The sequence below is a fragment of the Schistocerca piceifrons genome, chromosome 5 (genome assembly GCF_021461385.2).
Source record: "Schistocerca piceifrons isolate TAMUIC-IGC-003096 chromosome 5, iqSchPice1.1, whole genome shotgun sequence".
Classification (NCBI taxonomy): Eukaryota; Metazoa; Arthropoda; class Insecta; order Orthoptera; family Acrididae; genus Schistocerca; species Schistocerca piceifrons.
Window position 1 is genome coordinate 567,027,747 of NC_060142.1, and position 16,430 is coordinate 567,044,176.

Consider the following 16,430-nt stretch of genomic DNA (forward strand, 5'->3'; position numbering starts at 1 on the left):
TTTCCACTGTAAGCAAAATTATTTTGTAGTTAAAACATGAGAGAAGCTCTCAGTTCAAGCATTCCATCAGAGAAATTTCCACTGTAAGCAAAATTATTTTGTAGTTAAAACATGAGAGAAGTTCAACCAGGTCATCAATCTGTTGAGCTAAGAAATTAATGTGTAGCAATCCCAGAATTCTAAAGAATATTTTGAGTCAATTATCAGATGTCTTTGCAAACTGTTTCAATGGACTTCTCTTGCACTCTAGTACAGCAGCCAGTGACAGAACTATCTGTCAAGAGGTGATAGGATTCACTTTTCATTGTTGTGTAGGTGCATAGTAGTCACTGATCAGAAAACTTGTGTGACATTCAGAGTGATGCAAGCAATCCAGCCATTAGTGTCTGTACCAGTGGGAAGAATCTTCAAGGTTAATAAATTGCGATTCATAATATGGCACTCAGAGACAACTTTAAGGTTGGAGGATAATATTTACCTGAGTGTGCTGTGAGAATAGGGAAATAGCAGGTGATAATGTGACATGGTAGTGTGATATGTGGATTTTTTTTTGTGTGGGGGCCTTGGCTTTGTTTGATAGTGAAGTGATCATACTTCTCATGCAATGACAGCAGTTTTTAATTAAACCTTTCCATGCACCAGATTGTACATTCCCACCAAACCACGATAGATTTACTGGACTGGCTTACTGAAAGCCACATCCGCAAGTTCATGAAATATCTCAAGGATGTATTAACACGTCAGTGATATGCCAAATCAATTCACTGTAAAACCCAGCAATAGCTGTTTATTATTCTCCAGGGAGAACTGTAATAAACTGTGGTGTCATTGTATAAGAACATAATGGGTAGCCTTTCTTGAACATTTAGAGGTGTGATAGTTGTAATATCAGCAAAATACTGTTATTCATGTGAACTAAGTACCAGATCACATACATTGTGTACTCATTTACATTTTGTCTGTGACTGCTCTTTATTGCAGTGCTGTTTTTTCCATAAGCCATTGGTTTTATCCTTGTCTTCCTCACAATGTCATCGTGTACCCCCTATGTAGTTTTTATTCTCTTTTTAATGTCTTTTTCTGATTTTGGAAAAGAGTAATTTGAAATGTAATTTATCTGTATTATGTATTCTGTAAGTAGATTTCTCTTTCAGAGCTGTATTACTACCTATGGCTTCAGAATATTGAGACCTTTGATGGTCTGTTTGCTCTGTTAATGCCAAATTGATTTACTTAATTTATATTTTCTTGCAGAATAGATGAAAGTAAGAGAATTCACTCTTTTCATAGTTTCAATGTTAAGTATTACATTGTACTACTCAACTTAAGACTGGTTGAGTATAAAACCATTGTTGCTTTATGATTGTTTTTGTGTAGATGCTAGGTGCTAGACATATCACAATCTCAACAATGCAGTAAGTTAACATTTAGTAGCTGTGTTGACTTCTTAGTTTTAAAACATCTTATTTGTGGCTGATATAGTAGTGAATTTTAAACAAATTGCAACTTGGAGATATATTACTTTATCAACTATTCTTCATTGCATTTCAAGGAGCTGGAATAAGGCAGAAATACCCAAGCAATACAATTCCAGAGGTTATACAGCCATTACCATGTAAAGAGGTTAGATTCACAAGGCCTGGAAAGGAACTTATTTTTAGAGAAGATAACAGACTGGTGTTGGTGTCATCAAAGAGAGTCCCATTTCTGATATTTTCTTCAATTCCTTACAACAGGGGACTTCGTTCAGGAAGGTTGGTTAGAACATTGTGTAACTTACAATTGTCAACTAGATCTTTTTAAGTCATTTTTCATTTCTTAATTCCTGCGCAGACTGCTGCAGTTGTGAAAATGAATAATTAATATACTAAAAATATCAGTTTCTTTCATTTTAATATGTATAATTTTTGCTTTTTGTTTTAATGTCTCATTTGCTTTTAGAAAGAAGATTGAATAAATGCTACAAACTGGGCACAGTATTGTATAAATACACACTTCAGTATTTTCATAGCAAATGTTTTTACAACAGTATTTAATACAAGTATTTAAAAAAAACTTTGGTCAAGTTAATCATATTCTACATGTGTTACTACACACACAATTTTAGCCTCATTATATGACCACCATTGTTCGCTGCACGGAGTGGCCGCGCGGTTTGAGGCGCCATGGCACAGATTGCACAGCCCCTCCCGCCAGAGGTTGAGTCCTCCCTTGGGTATGGTGTGTGTGTGTGTGTGTGTGTGTGTGTGTGTGTGTGTGTGTGTGTTGTTCTTAGTATAAGTTAGTTTAAGTAGTGTTTAAGTTTAGGGACTGATGACCTCGGCAATTTGATCCTTAGACATTCACTCACACACACACACACACACACACACACACACACACACACACACACCATTGTTCTCTGATTTTTAGAAGGTGCAGTACTACTTGATACCTGATGTTGCCTTATTACATGTGTCTCATCTCCTCCTTTCCAAAAACTTCCAGTCTCTTCAATTGCCATTTGTAATTACTGGTATTTGTATCTTCGGTTTTAGAATGATGAATGATGCATCGCAGCAAGAAGTTATTTATTTTTAGCAGGTTGCACAGAGTTAAGTTTGATCTCTTTGACAGGACTTGGACTGTTACCGATCACAGCAAAGACTATAAACTCAATGGGAAACTGTATTTATTAATTTTGCTACCATGATCGCAGCCACTACAAGTAATCTAAATGACATTTTACCACACTGGTAATTATTAGATGAAGTAGTACATCCTTTTATTTTGTTTTCATTATTACTGTTCAATTTCAACTTGAAAGACTTGCTTGCACAGAAAGGAAAATTCATTCCAGTCCCTCTGATTGCAGTCTTTGTAAATCCCCTACTTTGGTATCATGTGCATCCTGCAGCATCGTAATAACTTCAAATAAATTGCCCACTTGCATCACTTCATTAGCATCAGCAGCCTTAGCTACTTTACATTCTGTATCAGTCTCCATTAGTGCACTCATCCTACTGTCTTAGGTTTCTAAGTATCAGATTCTTTTTTCATTCTGTTGCATCTGATTTCATCACAAGAAAAACTTCTCCCTTGTAAACATTTTCTACATTACCAGAAAAATCAGCTACATCTTTATCTGAATCAATATTAACTTCACCAATAATGTATTCATTGCATCTACATCATCGTTATCAGAAATATAGTCAGCAGCAATATCGACACAAAAGTCAGCATCCCACATACAAGAAACATTTCTTACTTATGAAACCATAGAATTTGATCTACAGCGATAGGCACATTACTCCCTGCTGCATTCACTTTCTCACATTCATTCATATTATTTGACTGCCACAAATATTCAGCTTCCATTCAATCTTATACATTCACTTCAGTTACTTTCTGTCTCCATCTTTAGACTGTTTTCAATGTCAATTTCTCTTTTACACAAAATATTTCCCATTAGCCCCAGATGCTTTTCCTAACTTCAGGTTCTTGGTCTTTTATACTTGGTTTAATTTCACCTAATTGGCTGTTCATTTTCTCTAAAGCTTGCAATATTAAATTTTGCTACTTCCCATGAGATGTTTGAAGCCATTCCTCTGCTCTGCCACTGCTGTTGCTGCCACATTGTGACCAGTGCTGCCAGTTGCTGCAGTTCCCGCTTCCGGTGCAAACGGCTGCCTCTCATTGTGTTTCACACTTCCTGGCATGGGCTGCTGCTGCTGCTGCTGGTTTGTAGCATCAAATGATTATGCTGGCAGTTGATCCTCACCAAGTGCTCCATGGCTTCCAGTGTTCTATGATGCCACTTCCTAAATCATTTAAGTACACATGACCCATTCTGAGTACTACTGAGTGTTTGGAATCCCCACCAGATCAGATTAAAGGAAAACATTGAAGCAGCTCAGAAGAAGGCTACTAGATTTGTTAGTGGTAGGTTCTGTCAGCATGCAAGTATTGCGGAGATGCTTCCTGAAATGAAACGGAAATCCCTGGTGGCAAGATGATGATCTTTCTGTGGAACACTATTGCAGAAGTTTAGAGAACCTGCTTTTGAACTTGACTTCACTGCAATGATACAGTCACCAGTATTCATTTCTCATAAGGACCCCAAAGATGAGAGAAATTATGGCTTGTACAGAGGCATATAGACAGTCATTTCTCCCTCACTCTATTTGCAAGTGGAACAAAACGGAAATCACCAGTAGTGGCACAAGCTATGGAGGTATTTCTTTGTATGAAATATGTATGTATTTGGATTAAATATCACGATTCTGTTAATTATTATTTCTGACCTTAAAAACTTTTTGCCCCAATGATCAGAATAACCAGGTGCATTTCTTTGTCATTGCAGACTCCCTTACCTCTGCATCTTCTTCTGTGTTGGTAGCTAATGTTTACCCAATTCTAGAGCTCTGCTAAATGCTCTTAAACTGTCTTCCTGAATACTTATATACTGTCTTTCGTGTACACCCAGGAAACACTTTGTAACAATTTGTGCTAACTCTGTATGACGTGACATGAATGACGGATCTCTCAAATGTTAATGATGGATCTCTCAAATCTTAATGATAGTTCAGCTTCTTCTTTCGTTCCTGTCATGTCATGTTGATTGTCATGGTACTCATTGCTCAATGGCATGTGGAGCATGTGCAACCTGGGACAAAGGGGCATGGAATAAACCAACCAAATCAGCAGGTACCATGAAGTGTATAAAGTGGCTATTGTTGCCCTATCTTGCAGGAATACTGCATCCATCTCCACCAGATTTCATGCATTAATTAAAAGGAACCAACAGCATATAAGTCTAAACTCACTATTCAAACTAAAAACCATTTTTGAGGTGTTACTCATCATTCGTATGTATTATAGACATTGTGCAATGCATCACTTCACCAAAGTGATATATACATCAATACCTCTCTTCTTAGATGAATTTTGTCCTCACAGTTATTGAACCACAGTGATAGTGTTAAATACAATTTGGAATTCACACCATTTAAAATTGTATGTAATCAACCTCTGTCATAAAATCATCTTTTTGAACTTTAGAAACTAAAAAGAAAAAAAATCACATGGCTTTCACATTAATCATTATTACATATAATTTCATTGTGTAACTTTCATCATGTTTCTAACCTAGAATCACTGTACTCAAAGTTCTTTAAGTATAAAGTAGTTGCATTTTTAACATGAACTGAAATTCATAAAGTGAGTGAGAGTTATCGCATGTTCAGATTATAAATTCTTTTTACATCATTATCAGTACTTAACAGACACAGACTAGCCAGTAAGAGAACTGGCTATCTAGTTGCAGCTCTAGTTACAATTAACAACTCTTCCATTACATGTAATGAATATTAATTGCTGAGTGGTACTCATTGTACATTCAGTAATTACAAATTTCTGTTACCCATTTACATTGTTTGCACTTCATCTGGAAGTTACTGGTATATGTACTATGTCTCTAAAGTAATGCAGACAAGTAGGTCAATTTACTACTTACTCTAACTTAACGTCTCCTAGTAGATTCCATATACAGTCAACAATAAAATGTAACCAATCACAAAAAAGGTATAAATATCCCTTGTACAAATGTCTTAACCAACCAGATTTCTACTAATCAACAGAAATGTATGCCGAAATTCAGGAAGATATACTACCTGTCCACAATGTTATTGCACTTGGCCTCACATGGCCATTATTGGAAACACACGGTGACATTATGTCAACAAGTACATTGGTGACTAAGGAAAACCCTCGCACTGTGAATGATTTCAGAACAGTGCTTCAGCATGTTCCCTTGAAATATCATGAACAAAACTCACAGTAAGCCAACTGAAGTGCCCTCATTCCCAGGTACAATTTTACTTGCATACTGTATTATACTCATCTACTTTTTATTAGCTGCATTAAGAACAGTCCTCAAAACTCACACTTGCATCCTTACTAATCATTTATTAAATTTGTGTAAACAGTATATTACAGAACTCGGATAGGTTCATCTACTCCCCACCCTCCCACCCCTGCCACTGCCGCCGCCAGGTGGCTCACAACTCTTTTGAGAGAACATGCTTGGCTAGCACGGGGCCCCAGCCTTTGCTGTACTACTTGCCTTTCTGTGCTGTATCCCTGTAGTTGGACTATCCCTTTCCCCCTCTGCTTTTCTATTGGATGGTCTTTCTGGTGCAGTCCCTGCTTGGACATAATTTAGGACCTCACTTTTCCAGCACTCTCTACAGCTTTTCACTAACAAATACAGGGTCCACATGATTGGGTTTTGAAACTACAAAATTCCTGGGGCTCATGCTCGATAGGAAACTTTCTTGTTCCTCCCACAAGTCTTACCTGGTCACCCACTGTATGCAGTCCCTCAGTGTCCTAAGTGTCCTCAGTGGTACTTTGTGGGGAGCAGATCGGACTACCCTCTACCCTCCTTCGTTTGTGCCGAACCCTTGTCCATTCGAAACTAGACTATGGGTATTTTGTTTATGCATCTGCATGTCCTTCCATCTTAAGCCGTCTCAATACAATCCACCTTCGTGGCACCCGTTTGGCCACTGGCGCCTTTGACACTAGCACGGTTGAGAGACTGTATGCAGAAGCTGCCTAACTACCATTGTCATACCGATGTGATATTCTCCTCAACAGATATGGATGCTGCTTGTCTGCCGTGCCTGGTATAATGTTACCTCTCTCATCCAGGGAACAAATATTAAATATCATCAGTTATTTTATATCAAATTATGAAACGTGTTTAAAAACCTGTGTGGTCTTCCTGGTTTCAATAGTGGACCACAAGTCCCCGTCAGTCTGTTCACTCTATTAACAGAGCATAAGAGACTTAAATATTTCACAAGAGAAGGTAACTTCACAGTACGAATACGAAATAATTTAATTACCTTACCTTGAATACTCGTTGTTGCTTGCTCGTTGTCTAGGGGTAACTTCTGGATTTGCTGTAATTTTTAGTACAATGGGTCCTTGGGTTTGTAATATGCTACGTAAGAACTGATACTTTTTAAAGCTTTCCATATTATATATTTTCATAATATCTTCATAACAATCAGTATTTCACCCATATAAGCTTTTCCAACATAAGTCGTCTCAAAATGTTCATCAACATGACCTTTATCAAAATCGACCGTTTCTCATGACTTCTCAAGACTCACTGTCTCTTAGACTCACCAAAACACGACTGTCCCTTAGCCTCACTCAGCAAAACTGTTTCTGCATTAACAATCAAAGACCTTAAAAAGTACACAGGTTTGCCAACATGAATTGAGCATAGATATTTTATACATCACACATATACACTTATGAAAACAGTACGAAAATTGAATAGAGTTCTCAAATAGTTCTGCAGCAATACATAATACGATTGTCCTGCAAATTATTAGTTTTTATAATAAAATATTAATATTTAAGTTCACTGTAATTTTATATTAATATAATTGTTCCTTCATGTCTATTCACGGCACTGCATAGCTAGCCAACCAATGGTATCGATAGTTTCAGTAGTCCGTTACATTACACTGGCCACCCATCCTATGCCTCCTTCTTCAATGACTTCTTTGACAGCCAGTATGGGGCATGTCCCTCTTTTCTGTATCCTCCTAGAGTTTGCTTTCGACTATTGCTCTGACAACTTAAATTCATGCTACCTGCCACTTGCCACTTTTCCAATGGGTGTGAAACCTTCACCACCATGGCTTTGTGTAGCGGCCCGTGTTCACCTTGTTCTTCATTCGCTTCCTAAGGACACTTCTTCAGACTCGCTCTATTTCCATAAGTTTCACAACTTTCGCACAGAACTTCGCGATAGTACCTTTGTGTACACTAATGGCTCTTGGATTCACCATGGTGTCAGGTGTGCCTTTGTCATTGGCATCGACGATTTTCGTTATCAGCTTCCAGAACATTGCTCAGTATTTACAGCGGAGCTCTTCACCTTGTATCAGGCCACACGGTATATCCGGTGATACAGTCCTTTCAATTGTGCCATTTGCTCTAACTCTCTGTGTCCTTCAGAGCCTTTGTGTGCTGTACACCATCCGTCCCATATTGCAAAGGCTCCAGGGAAACTTTCACTTGCTCACTCTTGATGGAGCCACTGTGATATTTATGTGGGTCACTGGTTACATTGATCTGACTGGAAACGAAGCTGCTGATGCTATTGCCAACGCTGCAATCCTCATACCTCGGCCCATTGTTCTTCCATTCCCTCCGATGATCTCTGTGTTGCCACCTGTTAGCAGATGGTGTTACTTTGGCATCACCACTGGTCTTCCCTTTAAGAGAGCAAGCTCCAGGGAATTAAACCTGTCTCAGCAGCTTGGCTGACCTCATCTCGGTCCTCTCGGTACGAGAAGATCATTTTAGCTAGGTTGTATATTGAGCACTGTCGTTTTAGCCATCGCCATTTGTTAAGTGGTGCTCCACCACTTTGTACTCATTGTCATCAACCTTTGACAGTTCACCATTTTCTGACTGGATTCTCTTTTTTTAACTGCTGATGTTCTAATTTATGTTTGACATCTGAGTCATTGGCCAATTTAGAGAATGACTTGCGGGCTGTCAACCATGTTTTACTTTTTATCCATCATAGCAATATGGTGAAGGACTTTTAATCTTTGTTTCAGGACCTCCGATGTCTCTATGGCATATTTCGTGGACCTCTCTCCAAGAGAGAGTCCCTGTTTTTAGCTGTCTTTGCTTCGGTCGATTGGGCTTAACGGGTAGTCACTTTTAACTCCTTTTTCGTCTTGGTGTTCTATAGTTCTGACAAGGACGTATGTGACCTTAGTTGTTTTTGCACATTTTGCAAATTGTTGGGTTTGACCTGCCACAACATTTTGAAAATTTTTAGAAGTGCAGATCATGCAGGGCAGGTCACTCAATACTGTATGTGTTCCACCTTTGTGCCTTTCCACCTTAACACTCTTTCTTTACAGCAGGGTAGTGCACCCAAAACCCAGCATGGTAGCTATCCGTGGGGGTGGGGGAGGGGGAGGGGGGGGGGGATGCAGGGTTGTTATCAACTGCCTGCATGGTGGTAGCCCCTGGACCATGCAGTGATCACACTGTTGGTACATGAGCTGAAACCTCCCAATGAATGCCAAGGAGTATGTGCCCATTGTGACTGGGGCACAGGGACTCAGAGCAACAGATTACTGGACAAGTAGCTGTTGCAGAGGCTGGGTGGCACTCGTGGGGAGAGCCTCCATTCAGAGAGGGTGGAATCACGGCGAATGACTTGTCTTTTGATGCAGATAAAGTTTTCTCCTGCAGGTGGTGATACAGCCCCAGCAGTCTCTTCAAATGGAAAGAATTAATTCAACTCAGAGGGATGCTACATCAAAATTTTTCCAGCCCTGGCTACGCCATTAGAGGAACATAGGGCTAAGTGACAAGCAAAGAAATACTCCCCACCCCCCCAGTACCTAGCTAGTACAAAAGAAAATGGGGATTCTTTTTTGGCCACAAAGCGTTTATTCTTTGTAGAGCCTATAGAGAACAAGTCTGAGGAAGTTGCAGCCATCTCCAAAATGAAGACCGCCACTTGTCCATTGTGTCCATAGTGGGGACCAAAGGACAGTGTTGCTACTGGAGCTTTCATCTTGATCTTTGATCAAATTTGTTGGCTGGAAAGGTCAAGGTGACAGTATACTGATGTGATGTGAAACCATATACCCCCATCCCTACATGAGCTGCTTCAAATGTGTGAAATTCGGTCACATGTCTTCACATTGCAACACCAGACCAATCTGCAGGGGTTGTGGACAACTGATGCACATGAACATTCCTTGTGTTCTTCCACTCTGTGTGTGTCAACTTTGGAGTGCACCATTCTCCCTGCTCAACAGGCTGCACCATATTTCAGAGAGGAAAAAAGCACAGGAATTTAAGACTGGACAGACTGACATACCAAGAGGCAAGAAAAAGTATGAATGTCTACATCCTGCACATGTGACAATGTCATATGATATAGCTATGATGATGTTGCCCTCTCTGCCAATGGTACTATTTCCCCATCACGCATCCTCCAGCGAGCCCTCAGGGCTGCTCGACCGTGCCTGTCTCTGCTGATGGTTGGGGGCTCGGCTGCTGCTACTGCTGCTGCTTCCCCTACACCCACTTTGGAAGCAGTGGCTCCCTGCTGACCAGGAATGCCAATGCCCATCCCCCAACCGGTGATGCTTCACACTTATCTGGTTTTTCATGCCAGGGACCCTTGAGACACTCCCGTCCAAGATTTCTGCCGGTCAACCACATACCTGCCATTGGCTGAAGTAGCTACAGGCTGCTGGTCATACAGCTTCACTTTCTTCTTCAATTCCTGAATCTCATTCAGGGAAGTCGTGCAAACCCACTAAAAAGAAGAGAGACAAGAAGTAGTCTTCCTAGATGAAGGAAATTCTGGTGGCCCCCACGCCACAGGGTCTCACAATTCTGCTTTGTGAGCGTGGCAGTGATTCCAGTGGCCCCTGAGGCTCCAGATCGCACCACACAACGTTTCTTAGATCCTGTGTGTGCTGATAACATTACCTCTCAACCAGTGGTTGCAGGTGACCCTGAAACATAAGCTACTTCCTTGGTCCCATCATGCCTAATAGTATACCGACAGCACGATCCTCTAATGGAACTGTAGTGGCTTTTTCCACCACCTAACTGAGCTGTGACATCTCTTAAGCTCCTCCAATGCTTTCTGCATTGCTCTTCAGGAAACTTTCCAGCAGTGCAGACCTCTGCCTTTTGTGTTTGACGGGGATATTTTAAGAATTGTGCTCCCTGCCGCCGTTGGATAAGCAGCTGCAGCAGCAAGTCGTATATTCCTAGCTCACTCATTTGTTACATAGTTTAATTCTTAATTTCTTTGCGTGTTTTTGGTACTTGCATTGTTTAATTCATAAATTTCGGTCGTATTATAGTATTTGAGAGTTGTAGCATCGCGTTTTAGTACCTGAATAGTGTAAATTCGCGTAGTCGTTTGTCTACTGTTTTGTTTTGATCGGCCAGTGTCGGTTGGTCGCAGTCAGTGTGCTCCCTGCCGCCGTTGGATAAGCAGCTGAGCAGCAAGTCGTATACTCCTAGCTCACTCATTTGTTACATAGTTTAATTCTTAATTTCTTTGCGTGTTTTTGGTTCTTGCATTGTTTATTTCATAAATTTCGGTCGTATTATAGTATTTGAGAGTTGTAGCATCGCGTTTTAGTACCTGAATAGTGTAATTTCGCTTAGTCTCCTTCCGCCGCCGAGCAGTGTCAGCAGTGCGCAAGTAGCAGCATTACTGTATTTACTAGGCAATCTTGTATTTTAATACCCGTTTAAATTTTGTCGATTTGTTTGCGCTCTCTGTAGATTAGTTCAGACGTTCTTAGCAAAACAGTTTTTAGCATGGATAGGGACTGCAACTGCTGTGTTCGGATGCAGGCTGAGTTGGCATCCCTTCGCTCCCAGCTTCAGGCAGTGTTGGCTTCGGTCACACAGCTTGAGGCTGTTGCCAATGGGCATCACTGTGGGGGTCGGGATGGGGGTTTGTCGGGGACGGCCAGCTCGTCCCACGCATCCCCTGATCGGACTACGACTGTGGTTGCCCGGGATACTGCCCACATTGAGGCTGATCCCTCACCTGTGGTAGAGTGGGAGGTCGTTTCAAGGTGTGGCAGGGGGCGAAAGACATTCCGGAGGGCTGAACGGAAAGCCTCTCCAGTTTGTCTGACAAACCGGTTTCAGGCTCTGTCTCAAGCTGATACTGATCTTCGGCCTGACATGGCTGCTTGTCCTGTTCCAGAGGTTGCCCCTCAGTCTGCAAGATCCGGGCAGTCGCAGAGGGTGGGCTTACTGGTAGTTGGGAGCTCCAACGTTAGGCGCGTAATGGGGCCCCTTAGGGAAATGGCAGCAAGAGAGGGGAAGAAAACCAATGTGCACTCCGTGTGCATACCGGGGGGAGTCATTCCAGATGTGGAAAGGGTCCTTCCGGATGCCATGAAGGGTACAGGGTGCACCCATCTGCAGGTGGTCGCTCATGTCGGCACCAATGATGTGTGTCGCTATGGATCGGAGGAAATCTTCTCTGGCTTCCGGCGGCTATCTGATTAGGTGAAGACTGCCAGTCTCGCTAGCGGGATGAAAGCAGAGCTCACTATCTGCAGCATTGTCGACAGGACTGACTGCGGACCTTTGGTACAGAGCCGAGTGGAGGGTCTGAATCAGAGGCTCAGACGGTTCTGCGACCGTGTGGGCTGCAGATTCCTCGACTTGCGCCATAGGGTGGTGGGGTTTCGAGTTCCGCTGGATAGGTCAGGAGTCCACTACACGCAACAAGCGGCTACACGGGTAGCAGGGGTTGTGTGGCGTGGGCTGGGCGGTTTTTTAGGTTAGATGGCCTTGGGCAAGTACAGAAAGGGCAACAGCCTCAACGGGTGCGGGGCAAAGTCAGGACATGCGGGGACCAAGCAGCAATCGGTATTGTAATTGTCAACTGTCGAAGCTGCGTTGGTAAAGTACCGGAACTTCAAGCGCTGATAGAAAGCGCCGAAGCTGAAATCGTTATAGGTACAGAAAGCTGGCTTAAGCCAGAGATAAATTCTGCCGAAATTTTTACAAAGGTACAGACGGTGTTTAGAAAGGATAGATTGCATGCAACCGGTGGTGGAGTGTTCATCGCTGTTAGTAGTAGTTTATCCTGTAGTGAAGTAGAAGTGGATAGTTCCTGTGAATTATTATGGGTGGAGGTTACACTAAACAACCGAACTAGGTTAATAATTGGCTCCTTTTACCGACCTCCCGACTCAGCAGCATTAGTGGCAGAACAACTGAGAGAAAATTTGGAATACATTTCACATAAATTTTCTCAGCATGTTATAGTCTTAGGTGGAGATTTCAATTTACCAGATATAGACTGGGACACTCAGATGTTTAGGACGGGTGGTAGGGACAGAGCATCGAGTGACATTATACTGAGTGCACTATCCGAAAATTACCTCGAGCAATTAAACAGAGAACCGACTCGTGGAGATAACATATTGGACCTACTGATAACAAACAGACCCGAACTTTTCGAATCTGTATGTACAGAACAGGGAATCAGTGATCATAAGGCCGTTGCAGCATCCCTGAATATGGAAGTTAATAGGAATATAAAAAAAGGGAGGAAGGTTTATCTGTTTAGCAAGAGTAATAGAAGGCAGATTTCAGACTACCTAACAGATCAAAACGAAAATTTCTGTTCCGATGCTGACAATGTTGAGTGTTTATGGAAAAAGTTCAAGGCAATCGTAAAATGCGTTTTAGACAGGTACGTGCCGAGTAAAACTGTGAGGGACGGGAAAAACCCACCGTGGTACAACAACAAAGTTAGGAAACTACTGCGAAAGCAAAGAGAGCTCCACTCCAAGTTTAAACGCAGCCAAAACCTCTCAGACAAACAGAAGCTAAACGATGTCAAAGTTAGCGTAAGGAGGGCTATGCGTGAAGCGTTCATTGAATTCGAAAGTAAAATTCTATGTACCGACTTGACAGAAAATCCTAGGAAGTTCTGGTCTTACGTTAAATCAGTAAGTGGTTCGAAACAGCATATCCAGACACTACGGGATGATGATGGCATTGAAACAGAGGATGACACGCGTAAAGCTGAAATACTAAACACCTTTTTCCAAAGCTGTTTCACAGAGGAAGACCGCACTGCAGTTCCTTCTCTAAATCCTCGCACAAACGAAAAAATGGCTGACATCGAAATAAGTGTCCAAGGAATAGAAAAGCAACTGGAATCACTCAATAGAGGAAAATCCACTGGACCTGACGGGATACCAATTCGATTCTACACAGAGTACGCGAAAGAACTTGCCCCCCTTCTAACAGCCGTGTACCGCAAGTCTCTAGAGGAACGGAGGGTTCCAAATGATTGGAAAAGAGCACAGATAGTCCCAGTCTTCAAGAAGGGTCGTCGAGCAGATGCGCAAAACTATAGACCTATATCTCTTACGTCGATCTCTTGTAGAATTTTAGAACATGTTTTTTGCTCGCGTATCATGTCATTTCTGGAAACCCAGAATCTACTATGTAGGAATCAACATGGATTCCGGAAACAGCGATCGTGTGAGACCCAACTCGCCTTATTTGTTCATGAGACCCAGAAAATATTAGATACAGGCTCCCAGGTAGATGCTATTTTTCTTGACTTCCGGAAGGCGTTCGATGCAGTTCCGCACTGTCGCCTGATAAACAAAGTAAGAGCCTACGGAATATCAGACCAGCTGTGTGGCTGGATTGAAGAGTTTTTAGCAAACAGAACACAGCATGTTGTTATCAATGGAGAGACGTCTACAGACGTTAAAGTAACCTCTGGCGTGCCACAGGGGAGTGTTATGGGACCATTGCTTTTCACAATATATATAAATGACTTAGTAGATAGTGTCGGAAGTTCCATGCGGCTTTTCGCGGATGATGCTGTAGTATACAGAGAAGTTGCTGCATTAGAAAATTGTAGCGAAATACAGGAAGATCTGCAGCAGATAGGCACTTGGTGCAGGGAGTGGCAACTGACCCTTAACATAGACAAATGTAATGTATTGCGAATACATAGAAAGAAGGATCCTTTATTGTATGATTATATGATAGCGGAACAAACACTGGTAGCAGTTACTTCTGTAAAATATCTGGGAGTATGCGTACGGAACGATTTGAAGTGGAATGATCATATAAAACTAATTGTTGGTAAGGCGGGTACCAGGTTGAGATTCATTGGGAGAGTGCTTAGAAAATGTAGTCCATCAACAAAGGAGGTGGCTTACAAAACACTCGTTCGACCTATACTTGAGTATTGCTCATCAGTGTGGGATCCGTACCAGATCGGGTTGACGGAGGAGATAGAGAAGATCCAAAAAAGAGCGGTGCGTTTCGTCACTGGGTTATTTGGTAACCGTGATAGCGTTACGGAGATGTTTAATAAACTCAAGTGGCAGACTCTGCAAGAGAGGCGCTCTGCATCGCGGTGTAGCTTGCTCGCCAGGTTTCGAGAGGGTGCGTTTCTGGATGAGGTATCGAATATATTGCTTCCCCCTACTTATACTTCCCGAGGAGATCACGAATGTAAAATTAGAGAGATTAGAGCGCGCACGGAGGCTTTCAGACAGTCGTTCTTCCCGCGAACCATACGCGACTGGAACAGAAAAGGGAGGTAATGACAGTGGCACGTAAAGTGCCCTCCGCCACACACCGTTGGGTGGCTTGCGGAGTATCAATGTAGATGTAGATGTAGATGTAGATTATGACAGGGTGTAAGATGAAGTTTTCACATGTATTCTGGACTCTATATATAGCAGACTTGTGCCTCTTGATACGACTTTGGAGTATGTGGTTGTTAGGATAAGGGCATTACAGCGTTTTACAATCTACACTGATGATCTCCCTCCTGATGGTGGATTGGCTCAGAAATATTATCTGCATTGGTTTCTCACAACCCCAACCTTTGCTCATCTTGGGTGACCACAATGCCTATAACCCTTTAAGGAGTGGAACCGCAGTCAGTTGCCTTGGTGAAAATATCAGACTTACCAGTATATCTTCACCTCTATCTTTTGAATGCTGGTGCCTCCACACACTTTGATGTGGCATATGGAACTTACTCAGCCATTGATCTTTCTGTCTGCAGCCCCAGTGTTCTCCCATCCATCGACTGAAGGGTTCACAATAACGTGTGTGGCAGTGACCCCTTCCCAATCTTTCTGTCACTCCATCAGCATCACTCTCCTGGGTTCTGCCATGATGGGCTCTCCACAATTCCAACTGGGATGCTTTTGATTTCACTGTTATTCTGAGCTACCCACAACATGGAAGCAGTGACATGGCTATCCAGAGTGAACAGAGTCATTATATCAGCAACTGACATAGCATTCCTTTATTCTTTGGGATTCCCTCCATGGGAAGATAGTGCCTTGGTAGACCTTGGAAATCACAGAAGCCATTAGAGATTGCAGCCAGGCTCTCCAGCACCATAAGCAGCATCCATCAATAAAGCACCTTATTGCCTTTAAACAGCTTGTTTTCACTGGCGCAGACACCATAACCGAACATTTTGCTCTGCATTATGCTCGAGCCTCTGCATCTGAAAACTATGAGACTACCTTTCATGTTATTAAAGAGCAGATGGAGAATTTGCGCATATCTTTAACTAAACACTACCTGGAGCTCTATAATGCTCCATCCAGTGAGTGGGAATTCTTCAGTGCCAGGGCCAGACTGCATCCATATCCAAATGGGCAAACACCTATCAGTGGATTGTCAGCATCATCTCCTTCCATCTTCAACCTTATCTGGAGTGAAGATGAGTTCCCATTTCAGTGGTGGGAAAGCACCATCATCCCAGTACTGAAACCTGGTAAGCATCCCCTAGAGCTGGACAACTATAGCCCAATTAGTCTCACCAATGTTCCCTATAA

The 16,430-nt window shown here is 42.1% G+C and overlaps 1 protein-coding gene across 2 annotated transcripts in view; it reads left to right on the plus strand.

The window, feature by feature from the left end:
- Positions 1–16,430, plus strand: part of LOC124798708 (CDK5 and ABL1 enzyme substrate 2) — a 182,648-nt gene that overhangs the window by 52,325 nt on the left and 113,893 nt on the right. For both annotated transcript variants that reach the window (XM_047262221.1, XM_047262223.1), the window contains exon 3: positions 1,553–1,754. In XM_047262221.1, the coding sequence (XP_047118177.1) occupies positions 1,553–1,754 (202 nt within the window). The remainder of the gene's footprint in view (positions 1–1,552; positions 1,755–16,430) is intronic.